This window comes from Centrocercus urophasianus, unplaced genomic scaffold (genome assembly GCF_019232065.1).
Source record: "Centrocercus urophasianus isolate 14NV4802_14NV808 unplaced genomic scaffold, USGS_Curo_1.0 seq_14, whole genome shotgun sequence".
NCBI classification, from domain to species: domain Eukaryota; kingdom Metazoa; phylum Chordata; class Aves; order Galliformes; family Phasianidae; genus Centrocercus; species Centrocercus urophasianus.
This window is the reverse complement of record NW_024884586.1, coordinates 6,861,961-6,884,067: the sequence shown is the minus strand read 5'-3', so window position 1 is coordinate 6,884,067 and position 22,107 is coordinate 6,861,961. Positions and strand designations below refer to the sequence as shown.

General features: G+C 41.9%; 1 protein-coding gene across 1 annotated transcript in view; it reads left to right on the top strand.

Moving 5' to 3' along the window:
• Positions 1 to 2,008: 2,008 nt before the first annotated feature.
• KCNQ1 (potassium voltage-gated channel subfamily Q member 1) overlaps positions 2,009 to 22,107 on the top strand; it is a 330,046-nt gene continuing 309,947 nt past the window's right edge. The window contains exons 1-2 of the mRNA XM_042815059.1: positions 2,009 to 2,135; positions 2,207 to 2,822. Of these exons, the coding sequence (XP_042670993.1) occupies positions 2,009 to 2,135; positions 2,207 to 2,822 (743 nt within the window). The remainder of the gene's footprint in view (positions 2,136 to 2,206; positions 2,823 to 22,107) is intronic.

Sequence of the window (22,107 nt, the reverse complement as noted above, 5' to 3'; positions counted from 1 at the left end):
ACTTTTCAAAGAACAGCAAAATCTACTTAAGCACAGCCTCTTGTCTTGCCAAACTCTGTGAACTGTTTTTGTTCCTACCTCTAGAATAAAGGCCTTGGATAATCCAGACAAAATATCAGTCTTTAAAGTGGAACGCTTACATAAAGAAATGCATTTGTTAACTTTAATATCAAGACTTTATCAGGCTAGTCCTCAAACAGTCAGCCTTCAAGGGTAGCAATGACGTTTTCTTCCATTAGTCTTTTTTTCGTTTTTTTTCCAGCTTACTATCTGCTGTGTTACTTGTCCAGCTTACTGCCAGCAACAGTAACTGGTTTGTGACTGTCTTCTAATATCTTCTAAGCAAATGACTAAACAAGATTCACATGTTTCTTCTGAATGCTAAATATACTGCAATCCATGCTGGGCAAACTCACTGTGTACATCACAGCACATGGGTTTCCTCTGTGGTTGGTACAGGCAGGGTATTCTGAACTACCGATACGATCTTTGATTTGTTCCTGAGTGAAAGCACAAATGTTTCTTCTAGATGGATGTCAGACTGTAGAAATGGACAAAAATGCATGCAAGAAATGGAAAATTCCTTATTCAAGGGCACCTGTTGGGCTGGGCTCGGCTCCCTAAATCCCATGGCCAAGGTTCAAGGACAGGAATCATTCCTGACCTTGGAGGTTCATCCTCCTGCTCAGGCATTATAGACGCTAAAAAGCTGTGCATCACTGGATGTGGGAGAGGCAGTCACAGGCTACAAATGAGTAGATTTTCCCTACGTGATTTCTATGTAGTACTTCCTTTCCATAATACTTGATGCATACCTGACGTCACAATTCCCCAGGCCAGAGAAAGCCCAGTCAGATGTAACTTGGCTCTGTTTTGACCAGATGCAGGAAAAGTTTCCTCTGTCATGCTGTTTTTATTCTTACTTTCTTTTGATGGAGGAAGAAAACTTTTTTGTTGGTCTCAAGACAAATTTTGCAAATTCTGCTAGCCTTTGTTTTTGAATTTCTAACATGGGGTTCAGATTCTTCACGTCTATAAATGAGTACTTTACAAGAGCCTACAGTCTCACTTATTTACACTAGCAAAGGAACTTGCCCAGTTCAACTACCATACGTACAGCTTGACATTTGAATGGAACTGCAATTAGCAGGGTTATTTGTGTTTAACTTTATTTAGCACCTTATCTTCCTGCAACATTCTTGTCCCCGTACCAGCATCAACCATGAACCCAACACAGCTCTTACTAGTTCTGTTCTATTCTGGGATAGAAAAAATCCTCAGCAAATCCAAAAGAGAAACCAAACCAACCAAACAAACAAACCAAAACAAAACCCAGCAGCAATCCAGATCAAAAGAGGAAGATTCTCTTTAGATCTGGGGAAAAAAATACATTAACTAAATGTCTTTGCAAAGGCTTTTATTAACATGATACATTCACTCACACGGCAGTTAAGCAACTCATAACTCACTCCAATACACAGGAAAGTTATTGAAATCTTCAAAATAGCCTGGTATTTATTACCAAGCATGTGCAACCTTCCACACAAGTGCTGGTGAGGGACTCAGCTGGCAGGCAATGCAATCCCATGGAGCTATGCTTATTGTTCTGCAGCCTGCCAATTACTCAGCTATTTGCTCCCCTCTATTACTGTAGGATCTAAGACTGCAAGCCTGATGGCCAAACCCTTATTCACAGAATTGTTTGAGCTGGAAGGGACCCTTAAAAGCCATCTAGTCCAGCTCCCCTGCAGTAAACAGGGACACTAAATCGGGTGCTCAGAGCTCCGTCTAGCCTCACCCTGAACATTTCCAGGGATGGGGCATCCGCCACCTCTCAGGGCAACTTGTGCCAGGGTCAAACATATAAACCCATATCAAGCCTGTTCTTTTTACTCCTATTAAAAGCAGCACCGTGGCAGAACTCAGGCTGGTTCGGAGCTCTCCTCCCCACTGCTTAACATCTGAGCAAAGGAGCCCTGAAGGCTCTGGCATTTCAAATTCGAAGACGATGGCTCATCCCAGGGGTCGTGCCACTGACAGACCGCAGCCCTGCAAAACCTTTTCTGGAGCACTTTGTCCCCACGGGAGCCAGCAGGAACAGGAAGACAGGAAAAGCTGCTGGGTGGGGGGTGCTGGTAGCTGCACCCCGGCTGTCTATAGAAGAGGACGTCCACAGAAGAGGTCGCGTGCGCGCTGCTGGCTGCAGGTGTGCGTACAGGTGTGGGGAGCAGCGCCTCCGGGCGGGCGGCCCCAGGGTTGCGGGCAGGGCACGGCCACGCTCCGATCCGCCCCGTCTCGGCTTCCCCCTCACCTTTCCTGGCCGGGAGCCGCCCCCGAGGGGCCGGGCCAGCAGCGGCGGGAGGACACCCGGCTCTAGCCGGCGGCACCGTGCGGCAGCGCAGCCCCGACGCCTCCGCCTCAGCCATGTCCTCCAGCTCTCCCCCGGGCGAACACAAGAGCCGGAGCCTGGGCCGGCTTTCCCTGCCTAGGAAGGGCAGTATGACGCCCGGCAAGAAGCCCCCCTCGCTGGAGCTGGCCGAGAGCGTCCCGAACGCCCACTACACCCCGATCCCCGAGGGGCAGGGCGGGCGGCCGCCGGCAGGCAGCGGTCCCGGAGCGACGCGGGAAAGGCCGCCACACGTGAAGAGCGATGTGGTGGTGGTGGGCGCGGAAAGCTCGCGGCCCCCGGTCAACCTGGACCCCCGCGTCTCCATCTATAGCCTCCGCAAACCGCTGCTGAGTCGCAGCAACATCCAGGGCCGGGTGTACAACTTCTTGGAGCGGCCGACGGGTTGGAAGTGCTTCGTGTACCACTTCACCGTGTGAGTAACCGCCCCTCGCCCGACCCACCTGCGTCTGGGGCCCGGGGCTGGCCCTGAGGGAGCGGCGTCCCCTCCCGGCTGCTGCCCGGCTCAGCGCAGTGCCGTCGCGCTGTGGGTGTGTGACGCTACGGTACTCCTGCAAGGAGAGCAGCGCGGCTGAGCGGAGGGGACGCTCTGCCGTTGTAAAATTAATTTCCATCGCTTTTTCTAGTTTGGACCGACTTTTAATTCTCTCTGGTCCGAGTGCCACCGCTGCTATTTTCAGTCAGGAAGGAGGATGATTCTGGGAGGATGTTAGAGCTGAGAGCGAGTTAGAAACGTTGAGTGTAGCCACCAGAGGTCTGTGCCCACCCTCACCCGTCTCCTGCCGGTTGCTGGGGGGATCTCTGCAAGCGAATCCTTGAGAGATCAGTGCTTTATAATCGTGGGAGGTTTGCGTGGCCCTCGAGAGGTCTTAAAAGTAGGGAACAAGGTCAGGCTGAGGCGGGAGACCTGTTCGTGTCTCTGTATTGATGGGTGGATGGATGGATTAGATGGTCTTGGTAGTCTTTTCCGACCCTAATGATGACTCTGATTGCATACATGTGCACGCCTATATGCGCTACGTACATATGTGCTTATTTCAAGAACTAGAGGTGATAGCATTTTTCAAGCCTGAAGATGAAGACTTCTGTTGAAATTTACTTACTGTGATCTTAAAGTATTCAGATCTCAAATTCTACAGTAACTTTTGTTTCTAAGCAAATTGAGGCTTGCATGCCAGTTTTCCACATTTTGGGATTCTGGAGTGAGGTAAATGGTACCAACTTTGTTTTAGCGGAGAGGAAGCAGCTGTAATCAGAGCGTATTTCAGTGGGAGTTGGCTGTATACAGCTGCTGAGATAATTGTGGGTCCTGCTCTGTTTCAGATGATCGTAATGCCATTAGATGACAAAACAGCTAACGGCTGTAATTATGAAGTGTCAAATTGTGAACAATATACAACGCTTTGAGGAACAGGAAAATCCCTAAAAGGAGACTGAAGCAGCCTTCTGTCATAGTATTGACACTTTTCTGGTGTGTAAAAAGTGCAGGCAGTAAATCACGTTGAGTATCTCACCTAATTTTTAAATCTTAATGCTGATCTTAGGAAAAAAAACCCTGGAGAAGTCTATTAGATCTATTTATTTCTGTAGGAATCTAGCCTGAATTGTAACTGTTCTCACAAATATTAACAGTGCAGATTAATCCTGTGTCAGGATATTAGGATATGCACAGCAAGCCCATTGCCCACCTCTCCTTCAGTACACTCCTATTCGTGCTATGAGCATTACTCCTGTGCTTCCCTCTTTCCAGTAGAACTGTTTTTGATGCAATGGTGAATGACAGCAATAGCAAATATTCTCGAGTTTTTTAACTAAGCATTGCACAAGTTCCTTGTCTTAGGGCTTTAAAGGGACAGGGTGTACTCCTGTCCTGATGTGTTTCTTGCAAGGCAGTCTGTAAGTGTGGTCTGTATGTTTTCAGGCAGCTCCACTCAGATTTCCCCCAGCAGAGGAAATTGAGTTTGTACCAGCCTGAACCATCCCAACACCTAATTTCTGTGGCAGATAAGCCTGCACACTCTGTACCTGTGATAATGTTTCAGGTTTCTGGTCTTTGGTCCATACCCCTCCAACTCTTACTTTCTGCTGGACCAAAGAGTGCTCTCTTTGAGTACTGCTGCTGCCAGCAAGATGTTGAGTATAGGTTGCTTAATTCCTGCGGTGCATGAGCTTGGGATTAAAATTAACGAGAAAGGCAGACAGTTGATCTGATTCGGGGAAGCTGTTCTGGAGGAGATGTGGGACCTGATTTCTGCATTGGTTTGTTAGAATTTTGTGTGCAGAAGTCCCTTGCCAAAATCAGCTCAAGATACCGATGTCACTTACCTAGACCCTCTTTGTCATTCCCTCTGCTGGCTGCCTCCTGCTTTGTTCTGGGGGATTTCAATTGCATGAGAGGTCTCAGTTTCTCTTAAAGGTTCAGGGGATAAGAAGGCAGAACAGGACCAGTGTTACAGAGTAATGTTAAACTAGTGAATAAAGACCAAAACTGGGTAGGTTTCTGGCCAAGATGTTGCCTGAAGATAGGAGTACGGTGGTCTGTATTTTCTCTCTATTGCACTCATCTGCACCATGTAAAGTATGTAGCTATGTTCTTGGTTATATACTGAAAGGATTCTATGCGTAAAGGATATCTATAGAATAATCAAAGTATCTTCTTCTGGCTGTTTAAAGCCTGTTTATTAAGCAAGAAAAGCTACATCTCCTGACTATCACACAGATTGACAATATATGAAAACCTCTTCTCCAAGAGGTGAAATGCGTGTTCTTCTCTCTTGGTAACGTTTTTGATTTCCCAGGATAATGAGATATCAAAGTCACTGATTAAATCTATTGAGCTCTGCAAAAGTCTCTTCTGAGTTGTTTTATTTACTCCTGAGCGAGCAGAATAATAAATGGATTGTTGTACCTAATTTATACTCGATTTCTATAAGCTGTAGCAATAGTTTCTATGGGGAGAAGGAATGGAGAAAGGGCTATTAATTTGCCACTATAAATGGCCTGACTGAAATACTAGCAGAAATGATACATCAGCAATGTTGCATTGAATTTCATTTAAATACACAAAGTGTATAGTATATGTACGCTGAATTCTACCTGTGCAAATAAAGAGCTGGAAATTTACATGCATAGTTTCTGCAAACACAACTGATGGTTGCTTAGGAACTTGGATTTTGTACATCGGAGTCAGAGCTTGCCCTGTGGCATGGTTATATGTAAATGTCCTTCTGGAGCCACCAAACCCGTGGTGAGGTTTGGTCACAGGTGAAGGAATGAGTGGGTGCCACTGTTCTCGTTGACCTCTGGAGCTAGGGCATCTTATCACACTTATCTTAGCTGTGTGCCTTGAGATACTGGCTTTGAGTGGTGAAATGTCCTACAGTATTAGCCAGTCATGTTTTGAGGCTGTATGAAGAGGTGATGGGGCAAAAGAATCTTAATTTCTGTCTTTATAGTGACTCGTTGAAATCCCGAGGCTCTGTTTCTGTGTTGGAAATGACCGTAAAGAACGAGTCCTAGATTTCCAAGAGGGATAGGTTTCTTTTCACCTTCTGTAAATAGTTCTAAATCACATGTCTTAATGTGTTTGAAGAAACTTAAGTTATGAGCTTTCTGGTGTTTTCTTTCGTCTTCTGTATGGCAAATAACTTCTGGCTACATGTACTGTGTGTCGACTTCCTGTGCTCTTTGAAGTGTTGGCCATTATCAGTGAAAAAAACTCACGAGTAGATGGATCATTGGTCTGTTCATGTATTGCAACTCTCTTATGTTGCCATGCAAGATAAGTCCTCTATCTTATCTTTGCATTGATTTATGTACCCATTTCAATTTACTTTGCTTTTGTATATGTTCGGTTTAATCAGCCGTGATTGTGATTGAATTTTCTTTGAATCCTGAGGTGTTTACATAAGCTTGGGCTGGCTGGTGGCTGGGATCTGGGAGACCTGTCTATAAAGGCAGATGGCAACTTAGAAGTGTGAATTCAAAGATGAGGAAAACAGGCAGCTATGTGGGCTGCTCCAAAAGTAACGCCTCCTATTTTATTATGTTGGCCCATGACATCCGAGGCAGATGGATGTTGATGGTATGGCAGTATTCATACATTTGGTATGGTATGGCCAATATTCATACATTTTGTTGATGTGTGACCGATGGGAGCAGAGAGGCAGTCTGGCAAAATAGTGTCTGACACGGAAGTGTGGATGAAACAAAGTGGTGTCATTGAATTTCTCCACGTGGAAAAAGTTGCACCCACTGATATTCACTGGCACTTGCTGAGCATTGGTGAAACCCATAGCTCATGGTGGGGACTATTTGGAAAATAGGGTTTTGTAGATCTTCAAGATCTCCTGCTCATGGAGTGTGTCTGAACAAAATGAAGTGGAAACAAGGTGACAAATGCAGCTTCCTCCTGCCTTATTACAAAATCGAGTGATTTGTTCACAGCAAAGTGGGCAACTTTTTGCAACCTTTTGTGTGAAATAAAAGGAATCGGAAAGAAATCTTTCTCTATTCCCAGAGAGGAGATGAGCTTTTGCCTGGACCATTACCAAAGCTGGCTGAATGTGTAAGACAGCATGCTCATGGTTAGGAGTTGCCATTGCAGGATTTGCTCTGTTGCCAATCATTCAGATACTGATGTTTTTGAGTCTTGGCTAGATTTCTGATACAGGGCTTTGAAATCAGTTTCTTCGCACGTTGGGTACCCTCAGTGATACTGGAGAAGTAGTCCAGAAAAAGTGTGTAATTAACACCAGAATTTGACTTGGTATCCTACCAAAAGTGTCCAGTCATGTACAGCACATATTTTCAAGGAAGACGAAAAGTTTATTCGATAGTATTTTAAATCTTATTAGATGAACAGAGCACGATAATTTCATGCTGTGTGAACCAAGTGACAGCTATAACATTAATTATTTTTGTTCAGCCCAGGTATTGTGCAGAAGGAACTTAGCTGTTTTTCTCCTCCTTCCTTCCCCGCTGCTGCATGATGCGATACAGCTCTTTTGCTACAATTTTGCATGAAGATGCTTCTTTGGACTTGTGCAATAGAGATAGTATTTGTGTTGGCCAGCATACAGCTTTTCTCTCTTTTGTTGTGCTGTATTTCCCAACCTGTGACTTGACAGAAGCTCGGAGCTTGGAACTGCATGAGGCAGGGGAACTCTGTGGGGACAAAAGAGCCTTTGCTATTTTACTGATGATGTTCAAGCTTTTGAGTAGCTGATGGGAGCAGAAGGCTGTAAACTTCAGAACGCTAACGCTCAGTGAAGACCAAGTTGTGTGTGATGGATGAGCAACTCTGTGGAATCTGTGCAAGAGATGATAAATGTTATCAATTTGGTCAGGCTTTCCTGCAGGTAGGCTTCCTCCTCTCTTTTCCAATCATCTTTCCAATTTAACACTCCAAGTTCTTCTCTTGTGTTTGCTTTCCTCTTGGAGAATAATTATTCTAGCTTTAAAAGTTGCACATGAATGATCTTAAGAAAACAAGTAAGTGCAGTATTCACATTTCTATATCTGTCAAATGGTTGGCTGGGCAATTCTGGCACACTTCTGTGCCCTAGCTCTTCTAGTTCCAGGAAAAAGAAAAAAAAAACAAACATGTAAGGCTGTCTAGATAGGCCTTTTTCAAAACCTTCATCGCAATTGAATCAAAGCTGAAGTTGGGATTCAATTGCAGTGAGCTAATTAGGCTGAGCTCCAAGTGCCTGAGCGGATGTATTACAAACAGCAGTGCCAACATATGCTGTTGGGGGCTATGCAGAGGCACAGTGTTTTGCTGACTGTAAACTTTGCAGTACCTCATTAATTTTGTGTGTTAATAGATTGTTGAATGTGCTCTGGTGGCTGAACACAAAAGCTGTGAGCGCTTGCTCATTCAGTTTCAGTTGTAAACTACTTTCTTGTTGGGGGCAAGGTGTTTTCTTCTGCCATCAAGAGGTCCAACACCAGTTTCAAATAAATTGGAAAGTTGCCAGTTGCAAATAAGCCTAATGGATACACTTATTTGAGCTAGAGGCTGGGAAGAAGGATGTCTGGTGAGGTTTTTCTGTAATGTACTGGTTCTTTTCATGCAGTCATGCTTCATCAGCATAAGGTCCTGTGAGATCCATTATAATATCTGTAATAGGAGAGCGCATGTTTGCAAGCTTCTACTACGGTAGTAACAACTGTATTTTTAGCACCTATCAGCCCCACGTGTCATAACAGAGACTGCTTGTTTCTTAAACAGGAGTTTCTTCCCTTAGCACCCACAGTTTTCAAAAGAAAACTTAGAATCTGGAAAATTCACAGTTTGAAAAAGTAGGCAGGGTAAGGTAAAGCTTTCTCAAAGCTTCGGACAACCAGCATGATAAAAGCAAACGTTACTTCTGAACTGCCCCAGCATCAGATCTGCCTGTGATGTAAGTTAATGTATTGTCCGAAACCTTCCAGTGCTTGCTTGTTTGTTGTTGTCTCTGTATGCAGGGACTGAATGCGAGGAATACCATAACCACCATAACCTACAGCCATGGACATTTGTTCATTTGAAAGCTATAAGCTACTGAATATAGGAAATTATACTACAAATTACTGGATGGCCTCGAGATACTCTTAGCAATCTGCCTGGTGTAAGTTTTATTACTTTTTTTATATGTTCTTCACAGCCAATATGATGTTTTTAGTGTTTTATGAAAATGTTAACCGAAGCCAAAATAAACCTGGTACAGGGTTTCTGCATTTCTTTTCTTCTGCAAATATTGGTCCTGACCTCTGAATTTCGTATTGGTGTTTTCAATGGGAATATAAATCTCACTAGTGCCAATGAACTCAGATGTCATTTGACAATAACATTTGGTCATATTTGTAATAGAAAACTGAAAGGTATTTCATAGGTAGGAGTAAAACCTTATTTTCTGGTTTATCTTTTTTTTGCTGGGGTTATTTAAAAAGTAAATGCTTTGTTATATAACTTGATTTGAGTTTGTTCAAATGAGGTATACGTAGTTCTTAGTAAGGTTGGGCATCAGTGAACTCCAGTGCTTGGAATTCAGTAATCCCTTCTGCAGATGCACTCCCTCAAGTCTTGGGAATACATCTGCATTTTTTCAAATTTTTAACAGTATTTTTTCTTGTGACATTAATGCAACAGATTTTTTTTTTTAATGGATAGGAAGACAAAATTGGTTCATTGTCTGGGAACAGAATGTGAGTCATAATGGGAAGTTTCCATCAGGTGACTTTTCTGTAGTTTTTCTCCATACATGAAATTGAACAGCAGAGGCATGCTGCTGGAGGCAATGACCACAGCTTTCCTCGTCCCTGGTACCAAGTTTGCAGCTTGTGGTGAACATATCTCCTTCTGTGAAGTAAAGAATTGCCTTCCAGGAGTGTTAATTCCTGCAATAGCTATTCCTCTCCTAGCTGAACCAATTGGGCTGGACCCTTCTCTTTCGCCACATCCAACTAACAGCTGAAGTAAAGGCGCCTTGTTAGTTGTAAGGATGTTGAGAAGTAGAGCAAAGGGGAACAGCTGCAGGAAATAACTGCTGCTCATCCTTATGTTCTCCGAGTGCTTCTGACCAACTGTCTGTGAAAGGCAAGGAAGAGGGAGAAGAAGGAGACAAAAGGAAAGATCTTCTGTGGTATGGCTTTAAAATAAAAGAAAACATCCTATGCTGATCCTATTAAGAATCAGTGTTGTTTTCATTCTGTGAAATAAAAGCTTTATCCATCATTTATAAGCATAGGCATGTGGTCCTTCATTTCTTACTAGCCCCCTTCTTATGTAGATTTGGTTGTCAGATTATCCATTTTGTTTGTTATTTACTACTTTGTTATTTATGCATGCTTCACTGTCTTGGAAGACAGTGGTCTTCCAAGTGGTGAAATGTGGTCAAACCAGATAACGAGCAAATAAATAAAAGTGCATTGCTTTATCCATAGCGTGAGTAAACTTAATGTGATTATGTGCTGTTATCTTATCAGTGAACCAGAAAATTTTGATAATGCATTATCTCAACACTTCACAGAAAATAAAATAAACCTCTTCACTCAGTGTTTCCTCTGTCAACAGATCATCCAACATCCTACTGCTAAACAGGCCAAGCTCCCCATTTTGGCTGTGTATATAACATTTGGTAGGTAGAGATATGTGAGCAGTCATGTTCCTTGTACGCCTTCATAGTTCTGTTCGTTCAAGAGAGCTCTCTGTAGCTTTGTTTGCTGTTATGGCATGATCTTATTTGGATTACTGTGTTTGAAGAGTAAGAATGAGGAGAGTGCTACAGGAATCACGAGGGTGAAAACAAGGCCTTTAGATTTTATAAATGCAAGACTGTTGCTGTATTTGTCTTAATTTTAGCCCTTCTTGGGCTTGTCAATTGCTTGTTGCACTGCCAAATATTGTGATTATCTTGATGACTTTTGTGGCAGTCTGTTTTATTTTTTTTGGCTTCAGTATGAAACATTTGCCAGCTCTCATTGTAGAGATGAAGACTGAGAAAGTGAGCAGACTGAGGGGAAAAAAGGTCAGGTACTGTGAAAAGAGCATAACCACTGTAGCAATTACGAGTGGAGAGTAAAGAAAAAAAATGGGAAGTTGTCCTATATGTAAATATTATTCATACATACATACATATATGTATCTTCTATCGGATTCTTGATACTTGTTTACTTACGCCAATAATTTGCTGATGAAATTGGCACTATGTGAATAGGAAACAGAAGCTGAGGGTATGTACTTCCACAAATGTGTGGACCGACTGAAAAAAATCTCCAGGGAGAGTAAGAGATAGAAAACGTGGTGTCATAGCTTACTGTAAAGAAAACCACTAGGAGAATGCAGGATAGGTGGTTTGATCTTCAATAAATTAAACAGGTAAGGCATACAGTGGTCTTTATAGCATAATTTGGATTTTTCCTTTAAGGAACAACTGTCTCATGGCAATGGCAAGGATAGTGCAGCAATTCATTACATTGTCTGGGAAAGCTGTTGAATATCTTTTCTGGCAGGCTGGAAGCTCAGGTCGGACAAGTATTTCTTGGGATATACCAAGCATAGTTGGTCTTGCTGTGGGACAGGTGTCCAGGAGTGTGTGTTAGTACTTGAAAGGGTATGTCCTAATAGTGGGAGTCCACAATTTCTGTACCTTGAGGTACTTGAGTTCACTCATATTAGGCACATGTGTGTGATGTGGCAGATTGATGCTCTTTGTCTACAGCTGTTCTGGCTCTTCCTCTGAAGCACCTTTACACCTCTCAGCCCAGTTCAATCCAAAAACCCCTTTGAGTTTTTTGAGAATGGACTTATTAAACATGCCTTTGCTACTGATGACATCTTTATGCTCCGTGCAACAGCCAGATGTCTTTGGCACTGGGATTTTAGGGCACGTGAGAGTACGTTCTGCATATATTTCTTTCCACTACTGATCCTTGCTATACACTTGAATCAGATGGAGTCAACTTTTAAGACTTCTGTTGTTACTATAGTAACAAGATGTGGTTCTTTCCCATCTAGCTTGTTCTGTCTCACTATTGAAACAAGCAAAATTCCTTGGGATGTTATATGTGTCATAGATCAGTATTTGAATACACCATGTCTGAATTTACGGGCTGATTTAACAGCTAGCAGCTGATAGAGATCTACCAGATTGTGTGTGGGTGACTCTTCTCACATGGCAAGGAGAACTGATCGTTTTGTCAGGGTTTCAAAGGAGTTGTCTCCTTTCTGTACTCTTCTGGCATCTTAATCATAAGCAGTGACAACCTTGTTGCTGAAGCAAATATCTTGTGTGCTTTAGATGTCTTTTGGAAAGTGGATTTGTACACTTTATATCCCTCTACAGAGAAATTTAGAAAGCATCTGGTATGATAGAACTAACCTCTACCTGGTAGCATGCAGGAAGTGGATCTGAACTAACTACTTTCTACTGTTTTTTACTGCAGTGGTTCTTGTTGTTACTGTGGTTTTGTTTTTCTCAGCTTTCTCACAATAGTCAGGCTTGTTATCCTCGACAGCAAATCTCAGAGGCCTGGATCTTGGACAGAGTTGCCTGAAATCATTTGCTATACTCCTGTTATTTTGCAGATTGCTCCCTCCCTCCCCCTCTCTCTTCCTCCTCACCCCTTTTCTGTTACTGCTCTGTAGTGAGACTTGAACCTGGGCATGCTATGAGATAAATTCTCTCGTATCTTGGGGATGAAGGGTTTTATTGCAAGAACTTCCTAGTTTAAGAATGCAAGGAGATGTCAACCTGTTAGGATCTTAACAGAGTTGAGTGATCTGGTTCTCAAGTGACAGGTGGTGGCTGTGCCATTGAGAACCACTAAGAAAGATATTCCTTGTCCCAGCCTTTGAGCCTCGTAGAGTAGATTGTCTTATAAGTAGCGTGCTTTTGTTTCATGATAGCATGTGACTGTCTTGAGTTTCTTTCAGGCTTTTCGTTAGCCCATAGGTAAGATAGTAACAAGATTGTGGTTTTTTTTTGTCCTCCAAGAGAAATTTCTCTGTGGTGACTTCTATATTTTGTAAGGATTTAAGAGGGAGGGAAAGATGAGACTTCCATCAGGTAGATTTGGATCTGAGAGGGAAACCACACAGGCTCACTCTACAAACATGACATATCTTCAGTGTTTCTCAGTGAGGTGCCTGTATATCTACAGTGGATGTGTTGTATGTGTATTTTATGCATTTCTAGGGGTTCTAATTACTGCTTCTCCTCTCTTTGTGAATTTAGGAGCAAAAATATCATAAATACATGTCCTAAGTATTTTAAAGACTTTTTTTTTTTTTTTTTTTTTTTTTTTGGTTCTGACTTAATGGAATTTTAGTTTTTCTTCCTCCCTACACTGAAACTTAGTTGATGCTTTCAATTGGTGCTTGCCTTTGTTGATTGCTTATTTTATCAATGCGACCTTAAGGAGAAGCTAACAAAAATCTCATCCAGGTTAAGTAAATCTGCTGCTGCAGGTGGAGTAACCCGAAATAATGGATTTTAGTTCTGTTTTCTTCACAGCTAAGTCTGTGATGTACAATAACCTACCCAATGCACCCAGGTGCTCTCAGAATTTTGCAAGCACTTGGCAAGAATTTTGCAGAGTAGATTAAGGCCATCATTCTGCCTTTTTTTCCTGCAATTATGAGCTTAAAGCATAAGATTTAAATTTATCTTTTACAGTAGTGCAACTGATCCTAAGAATATATATGAAAAAATATGTTTTTGTGCCTCCTGTTTGCTTTTATCAATGCTATCTTCTCTGTTAAAAGTGATGTTTCTATGAGTTTCTTATGTTTCAATTGCCACCTATTAAGGAGAAAACAAATAAATCTATAGTTTCATTTAAACTTGCTTATTCAAGCCAGCAATAGGGAGCTTGATCCAATCTGTCAGCTGCCTTTGGCTATGGTGTTTACTGGCTGCACCTGGCTTCAAAACAAATGCAGTTCCAGAAGGAAAGAAAGATCTTGTGATGTCAGGAAGAAACTGCCACCTGTAACTGTGGTTCTCAAACTCTGTAATTCCATGTTCCTAGCAATGGAAGTCTGATGGTGCTTATGTCATTGTTAGAATGAGGTGCTCTGTATGGTCATTGGAATCTCTCCAAAACACTGCATCTGTTGGTTAAGCAGACTTGCTTGTTGCTGTCTCTTCATATGGTGCCTCTTTTTGTCTGCCCCCCCCCCCCCTACATCTCCCAAATGCTTTATTCTCTGGCACGTAGAAGAGGCTTTGTATTCTGCTGAACATCAGCCTAGGGAAAATTGTGCAATTTGGGGGCAGGAACTGAAGGCAGGAATTAAATCCTATTGGAGTAAAGTGCTCCATGGGTGGTAAGTAATTAACCAGGATAAAATTTGGGTTTGCCACAGAGATTAGCATGCAGTTTGTAAGAGAAGACCAGTATTACAGGGCACGTCTTTTCAAGTATTTTTTGGATACAGTTATGAGAGGCCACAGTAATGAGAATATTTGTTTTTTCCAGTTCTCCCATTTACTTTATGATAAACACGGGGAAAAAGTAGGGGCTTTTATGGGATAGCTGTAAGGGAAGTGGTGCTATTGCAGTGCTAGGTAAAGATAATATAGCTGCAGGAAAGTCAGACAGTGTGTGCTTTCATTCCCAAAACACAACAGGTGCAATGTCTTCAGGTTAAAGAGCTGAAATAAATTGAAATACATGAAATGGAGAAAAACAGCCTGGTCATTAAGGAAAAAAGACTGCCTATAAGTTTGCTCCTTCCTTGTAACTCCACTGCCAGCTTTGCTGGCAGCTTCATTTTACTTTGTTTACAGAAGAGGAGAGGAAGAGACTTGCTCTACCAACACCCCTTGGACTTGAATGAAGCAATGAGGTTTACTGGCTGTAGCTTTCTCTCCACTTAGTATCTCTTAGAGGTTTGATTTCAGTCCAGCTGGTTTTAAAAGATGCTAGCATCTCTGCTGCACATTTGAAATGTGAATTACGTTTGTGTTGCGACTGCTGTATCAGGCTGGATAAAACTTCGGTAAGCGTGGAGTTAGAGGACCATATCTGCAAACCCTGTCCTCATGCCAGCTGGCAGGGCCTGAGTTGGTTCTGATAGCCATGATAGGGTAGGGATCTGTGCCCTAACAAAGCTTCTGAAGGGCAAACCTTGTTAGTGTGGGTACTTACCAGCAGTTTTGTGGGGCTAAAAGTTGGCACTGTGCCTGGCAGAGCTAGTGCCTACACAAACCTGGGTAGGCATTGCCATGAAACTTATGGCTCTAAAGTGCAGTGACAGATAGCCAGTCTGTCTTTTGTGCTTATCCTGCTCTGCTATCGCACTAGTGCTATGGAGCAGCTTGCTTGCTGTACCTCAGTGTACATGTTTATACAGTGGCATCAGGAACTGACAACTGCTTCATAGATAAAGTTTGATCCTTCTTCCATTTTGACCCACAAGTCTATGTGAATTTGTAGGTTGCCTGTTCTAGCTGGAGTGAGTAGTGCAAGCTGAGTCCTGGCATCCAAGTCTGCTGTGGCTCTATGCAGTTGCAGCAGTGTTTGGTTTCGTGGGAAACTGGCATGCATCTGACAAATGCTGGAATGTCCCAGTCTGTCCTTGGGGTACCGCTGGCATCCTTTGTGGCAATGAACCCCCAGTCAACAGCCTTGACTGTGGGCAAACAGCAGCCAAGCGCTCAAAAGCGCTTATCTCCCGTTAGGCAATGCGTTCATAAAAAGCAAAGTCATAAAAACCTTCAGTGGCTGGCAATTCCAGAGCTTACTGTTAGAGTTGAAAAGAAGTCCTGAAGAAAACAGGCTTCTTATCAATTTTAATTGCTAGGCAGTGGAAAGCTGCTGTTTGTTTAGCGTCATCTGGTATTGGAGACTCCGTTTTATGTTGTGTGTTAGAGATATGTTTCTGGCAAGCAATGTTCTGATGAATTCAACAGAAATACTTCATTTCCAGGGGAAATTCTGGTTGCACAATCGAATCAAATGGGTAAAGAAATGCAGAATGAACTTCCAAGGAAAGATTGATCAGAAGTACATTGAGCAGTGTTAAGATGCAAAAGTGTTGTTGGTTGATTCTTTTTTTTAAACCTCTTTATCTTGTTAAATATATTTTTTAAGGAGAACTAGGAAAGGTCTGTTGTTACTATGCTGCAATAACCTTGCATTGCTGATGAAAGGAAGTTCTGCACTACCAATTTTCATAGATTACACCTCTAAACATTATAATAGCGCTTATGCATTTATTTAAATACAGAAACTTAATTAAAATTCTGTTTGTTGTGTAGTCCTATATTCAGCAACAGTTTTAAAATGAAAATTCATGCCACTTTTAGAGAATTGGGCCAGTGGTAAATGCACTTGAGCAATTGCATTCAAAACTGCAGATATTCTTGTTTCTGTAGTCTGTTGTCAGTAACTTTCTGGTTCTGGTATTGCACTGGCTAGAGGTGAAGTGTTGTTGGACCTGGTGCTAACCAGTGTGGAGAAGATCATTAAAAGCATTAAGATATGGAGGCAGCCTGGGCTGCAGTGACCATGCCCTGGTAGAGTTTGTCATCTCAAGGAATGTGGGCCTGGCAAAGAGTGGAGTCAGGACCCTGAACTTCAGGATAACAAACTTGAGGTTGTTTAAGGAATCGTTAGATGAGATCTCCTGGAAAACTGTTCTTAGAGACAAATGAGTGGAGCAAAGCTGGCTACTCTGTAAGGATGCTTTTCTGAGAGTGGAAGAGTTCTCCATCCCTCAGAATTAGAAAGCAGGCAGAGGAGGCAGGAAACTGGCATGGCTTGGCAAAGACCTACTGGTCAAACTGAGGGAAAAGAAAAGCATGTGCAGTCAGTGGAAACAAGGACGTGTCACCACGTGTCACAGGGATGCTGTCTAGACATGCAGAAATTAGATTAGGAAAGCCAGGGCACAGATGGAACTGAACTTGGTGAGAGGTGTTAAAAACAGCGAGGGATTCTGTAGGTACTTTGATCAGAAGAGACAAGCCAAAGAAAGCATGCCTCGTCTGATAAATGAGAAAGGAGGACTGAGTACAAAAGATATGGAGAAGACTGAGGTGCTCAATGAGTTCTTTGTGTCAGTCTTCACTGACAGCCAGGATTCTCATATTTCTCATGTCCTTCAACCTCACGTTCCTGAACCTCTTGGTAGGAACTGGGGGAGCCAACTCCCCCCACTGTAAGGGCAGAGCAAGTCCAAGGCCAACTTATAGACTGAATGTGTACACGTCTACGGGGCTGGATGACATGCATCCCAGGGTCCTAAGGGTGCTGGCTGATGTAGCTGCCAAGCCACTCTTTTTGAAAAGTTGTGTCTGTCAGGTGAAGTCTCCAATGACAAGAAAAAGGGAAGTATAGTGATAGGATAAGGGAGAATGGTTTTAAACCAACACATGGATGATTCAGATTAGGTGTTGGAGGAAGTTTTTCACCAAGGGGGCGATGAGGTGCTGGAACAAGTTGCCTAGAGAAGTCGTGCATGCCTCATCCCTAGTCTGGATGGGGCCCTGGGCAGCCTGGTATAGTAATTGATCTAGCAGTTGGCAACCCTGCATATGGCAAAGGGGTTGGAACTTGCTGATCCTTGAGATCCCTTGTAGCCAAGACCATTCTATAAATATATATATATTTAATTAAATTAGATGAATTTGAATTGGCATCAAAGCCAATAGGGGTCTACAACTGGACGAGTAGAAACCGATAGGTGTGCAGGTTTTCAAAATACCAAGCAAACATCTCAAATGCAGAATTACACCTGTGTTAGTTAAAAATATAATAATAATAAAACAAAAGAACATCTTAAGTTTTAGTTTGACTCAAACTAGAAGCTTCAAAGAAGAAGCTAATATGCGGGAAAAAAAAAAGTGTACTCCTTGGCAGCTGCCAAGGGGGCAGATTGACAGCAGTTGGCTAATCAGGAGTAGCTGTGACGGAAGCCACTTCTCTGATCTCAGCAGTGCCTCTTAAATAGCAACTTTGGCCGAAAGTCATCTGGGTGGTATGTAGCTGAGACTTTCACATGTGGCTTAGGAAGATGTACTAGAACTTTGGATCATGAGCAAGGCTGAAGCTGTTTACATTTAATACTTCACCCTTTTTGTTGAGATGGTCAAGGAAATTGGTTGTTCTGATGGACAGCTGTCTGTTTGCATCTATTGCCAAAAGAGTTGTAGAGGAATTAGGGAAGGTGAAGAAAGTGATGGCTATAACTGTCCTGTTGGCATCTCAAAAGAATGATAATGAGCACATCTTTATTTTGGTGCCTGGCTTGAGGAGAAGAATTGCTCCTATTGCCATATGTATGCCTGTTAATGTGTTCTTTCAAAGTTAGGTATTTAGAGAAGTTACATTTGTTTACTATTCCATTTTCTTTCTTTGCATGTCTTCATTTGTAATTCTTTACTTCCTTGGCATTTTTATTTCTGATTTCTGTGCACCTCAACTTGTAGAGTACCTCTATATTAGATTAGAAGAAGCAGCAGTGAGAAGCTAGAGCAATTGTTTACTTCATGTGTTAAACTCTCTCTACAGTTAAAGTGGAAGGAAGCTGCTTTTCCTTGTGACTTGCCAATTGCCAGGATATTTTTCTCCTGCATGGGGAATTTGGTAGATGAAACCTCCTTGGCTTATGAGGTGCTAAACTATTGATGCCTCTTTAAGTAGCTTGTGACGAGAAGCGCTCCTTCTGGAATAATGTGTGGCCAAGCTACCACTGGCTGGACATCTATGCCAATACTTGCTTTAAGGTAAGTAGGATGTGGAATTAGTCAATTTTCAAATGGTCACCGAGTTCAAGTCCGTTTTAAGTACTCTACAGCATTGCTATGCTGTCACTTAAGCTTAAACGGATAGGAGAAGAGGCGTGTGTTTTCTCACTTCTCATCTTCATCTTTTTTCTCTGTTTCTTTGTATTTCTTAGCTTTTATTTGTCTGATATGAAATAGCAAGTGTTTATACTTCTGAGCAAAATCTTCTTAAACATTCACAATTCTAGCCAAGGAATGGATTTTCAGTTGTGTGTGAAGCAAATAGTTCCCATTTCTCATAAAAGAGGAGTGGCTTTTTAATAAAGGATCACTGCTGTGTAGTTAGCATTCAGGTAAGCAGTATAGCAATTCTGTAGTGTTAACAGCTTGACAATCAAACACCTTCTGAATTGCTTGTAAACTCTTGTCCAACTGAATTCTGAAGGGCTGACTTTGTTGCTATCTATATACCCTATTTACATATAGGAAAAATACCTACCTAGCTCAGTATGTGATGAAAATATCTACAAACCCAATCATGTACTCAGGGGCTTGCTGGGCATTCAAGGAATGTGGACTTTGCGGGAGGCACGGCAGGCTTAACTAGGAATATGTAGATGTATGGGCTGTGGATTATTGGCTGAGTTCAGACACCTCTTGAAAGGCACCAAATCTTTACCTTCACAGCCCTGTGCTGAAATGAGATGTTCTGTCACCTATTTTGAGCACAGTTGATCTTTTCAACAGCTTCAAACAACTGTGAGGGTGCCATCAAACAAAAGCCATTGTATCCATTTGTAATAAATGAGTGTTCATTCAGAGAGTCTTCAGATGCTTTATCCTCTGAAGAGAGGCAATTTCATTTATTTCCTGACTTCTTGACCTGCCTGCCTTCAATGTAGGCCTGCAGATTTGTTCTATGACTGTGAGATGTGTTTTAGGGAAAGCAAGAAGTGCTGGAAAGGCACAGGAAAGTGTAAAATTAAAAAGGAGCAGTAGTTTGTGTAATACCAGCTAAAGCAGTGAAGTTTGAACAGAATTGTTTTCAGCATCATGACAATTTAAACAAACAGCAAGGTTATAAATCTAGATAACTCTGAAGAGAAGTTAAAGCTCTCTCAAACATTGTTACTCTAAATTAACTGCAGTAAGGTGCTGGGGGAGTGCTTGTTTATCTTGGTTCCATTACCATCTCTACTTTTTGGTTCCTTAGCATGGAAGCGTATGTATGATTGGGGCTGGAGATTGAGGCAGCAGTGTAAAAGTTTGAACAGCCTCCTTGGTGTATGGTGATTGGAGTTCTGTTGCACCTGATGTTGGCCATCTGCATTCTTTTATAATCCTGTAGCTCTTAAGCTATTTTAAAGCTGTGATTTCAGGTACGTGATTGAGGCTGTTATGAATTCACAATTACCATGCAATTTTCAAAGAGCTGGCAGGAACTTCTCTTTGATATACAAGACTTCAGTAAGTAATTGAACTCTGGACACGTGAGGGCTGCTCTGAAAGCAGTGCCTTCTATTTTATGATGTTGATCCATAACGTCAGAAGTGGATATTGGTGGTAAGGCAGTAGAGGTTGAACCTTCCCTACACGTGTTCCATCACGTTTTGTTGTCTTGCAATGGATGGTGGCAGAGGGGCAGTCTGACAAAATGGCGCCTGATGTGTAAGTGTGGATGAAGCTAAGGTGTGGCATGGAATTCCTTCGTGTGGAAAAAATTGCACCCACTGACATTCATTAGTGCTTGCTGAACATTTATGGAGACCAACCAGAGGATGTGGTCACAGCGAAAGTTAAACTGTGAGCTACATTTTTCTTGGTAGTGATATGCATATAGTTGTGTTCATAGTGGTTATTATAGTGCTATGTTTTGAATTCAGAATGGGAATAATACTTTTATTAAGCACTGCTTAATAACAGCCCTTTTAGCTGTTATTAAGCAGTGCTTAATGCGGAGTTACGAGCTTTTCAGCTTGTCATGTTGCCCTGACAGCAAGGAGCTGGGAGTGCATGAGGACTTGGGAGGGGACATAGCCAGTATAGCTGGGCCCAGCTGGCCAGGGAGATGTCTCTTACCATGCGGCATCATCCTGAGTTATACAACTGTGAGGAGCTGTCACCAGCTCTCTGTGAGAGAGGCTGAGTATTGGCTGTGTGGTGCTGAGCCAGCTGCCCAGTAAAATCACAACACCACCCCCCCCAAAAAAAAAAAAAACAACTACCAAAAATAACAACAAGGAAGAAAAATAAACCCAACTGCCTAAAAAGTTGCCTTCGTGTTAACAATTCAGCATTACAGATGATACAGGAAGGTACACAAGTGTTACAATTACTTATGATATCTCTTGTGTACATGCTAAATAATTTAGAGCGTTCTGATAATTACCACGTGTTGATTTTTCTTGTCAGGCAACACTGGGACTCGGAAAAGTCATTTATGTTGTTGATTTAAATCTTGACAATTAAAATGTTGAAAGCTACCTGTCGTTGTGTAACCTTTAGACTTAATTTGTTTTTCTCATGGGATGATGGGAAGCAGTTATGTTTGGATCTAGTGTCAGGGTCTGCAATAGCTGAGGTGACGAAGTTGGAGGGTTCAGGAAAACCATTAAGTGATCCAGGCTGAATAGCTATTATTGAACAGATATTAAGAGCCAGAGCGTTTGATTGAGCCTCTTGTGAAGACAGCCTTGCTGTTCACAAGAACTGACTCAAAGCAAAAATAGTTTTGTTTGTTTGTTGTTTTGTTTTTTTCTGAAATACAATAAAGCTGTGGCCAACAGGACTATCTGATGTTTGATCTACAATGCGTTCTCTTTTTTTGATACCTGTTTTTTCTTTTGATGGAGAACAGTTTGAAAGAGAAAATGAAGAACAAACAGAAGTGCTAGTAGCACATGCCTCATGATCGGACCTCCAAGAGCAATGCATTCAGCTCAAGCAATCATTAACTTTTCCTGATGTTAATGAAAGAAGTGGCACTTGTAAAAGCAGAGTTAAAAATAATAATAAAAAGTTAACCTGCATCCCTGCCCAAGTGTTTCATTAGATGACTGAAATTAAAAGATAACAAGATGTTTTCCTTAGTTTGCCTGAACTGGGACATCTTAAAAAAAAAAAAAAAAAAAATTAAAAAAAAAAAAAAAAAAAGAAAATTAGCCAATAGTGATTAATTAAAACCATAATTTGGAACAGGAAGCTTTCATCTTCAGCACTGTCAGCTTAACCTCAAAAGAAATGCATGTTAAAGACTGCAAATTCAAAGGAAAATTGTTCAACGTGTGACAAATCATCCTTAGGTAAGTTACATGCATGTGTTCTTTCTTTGAGGATGCATTCAAGTTATGCTTTTATATTTTTCAGCTAATTAAGTAAGAAATTAAAACCTCCCAAGGAACGAGTGAAAACTTCTTGTTGGTAGATTTGAATATATTTGGAAGAATTTTTGAGGAGAGCACGAACTATTAAATGCTCATA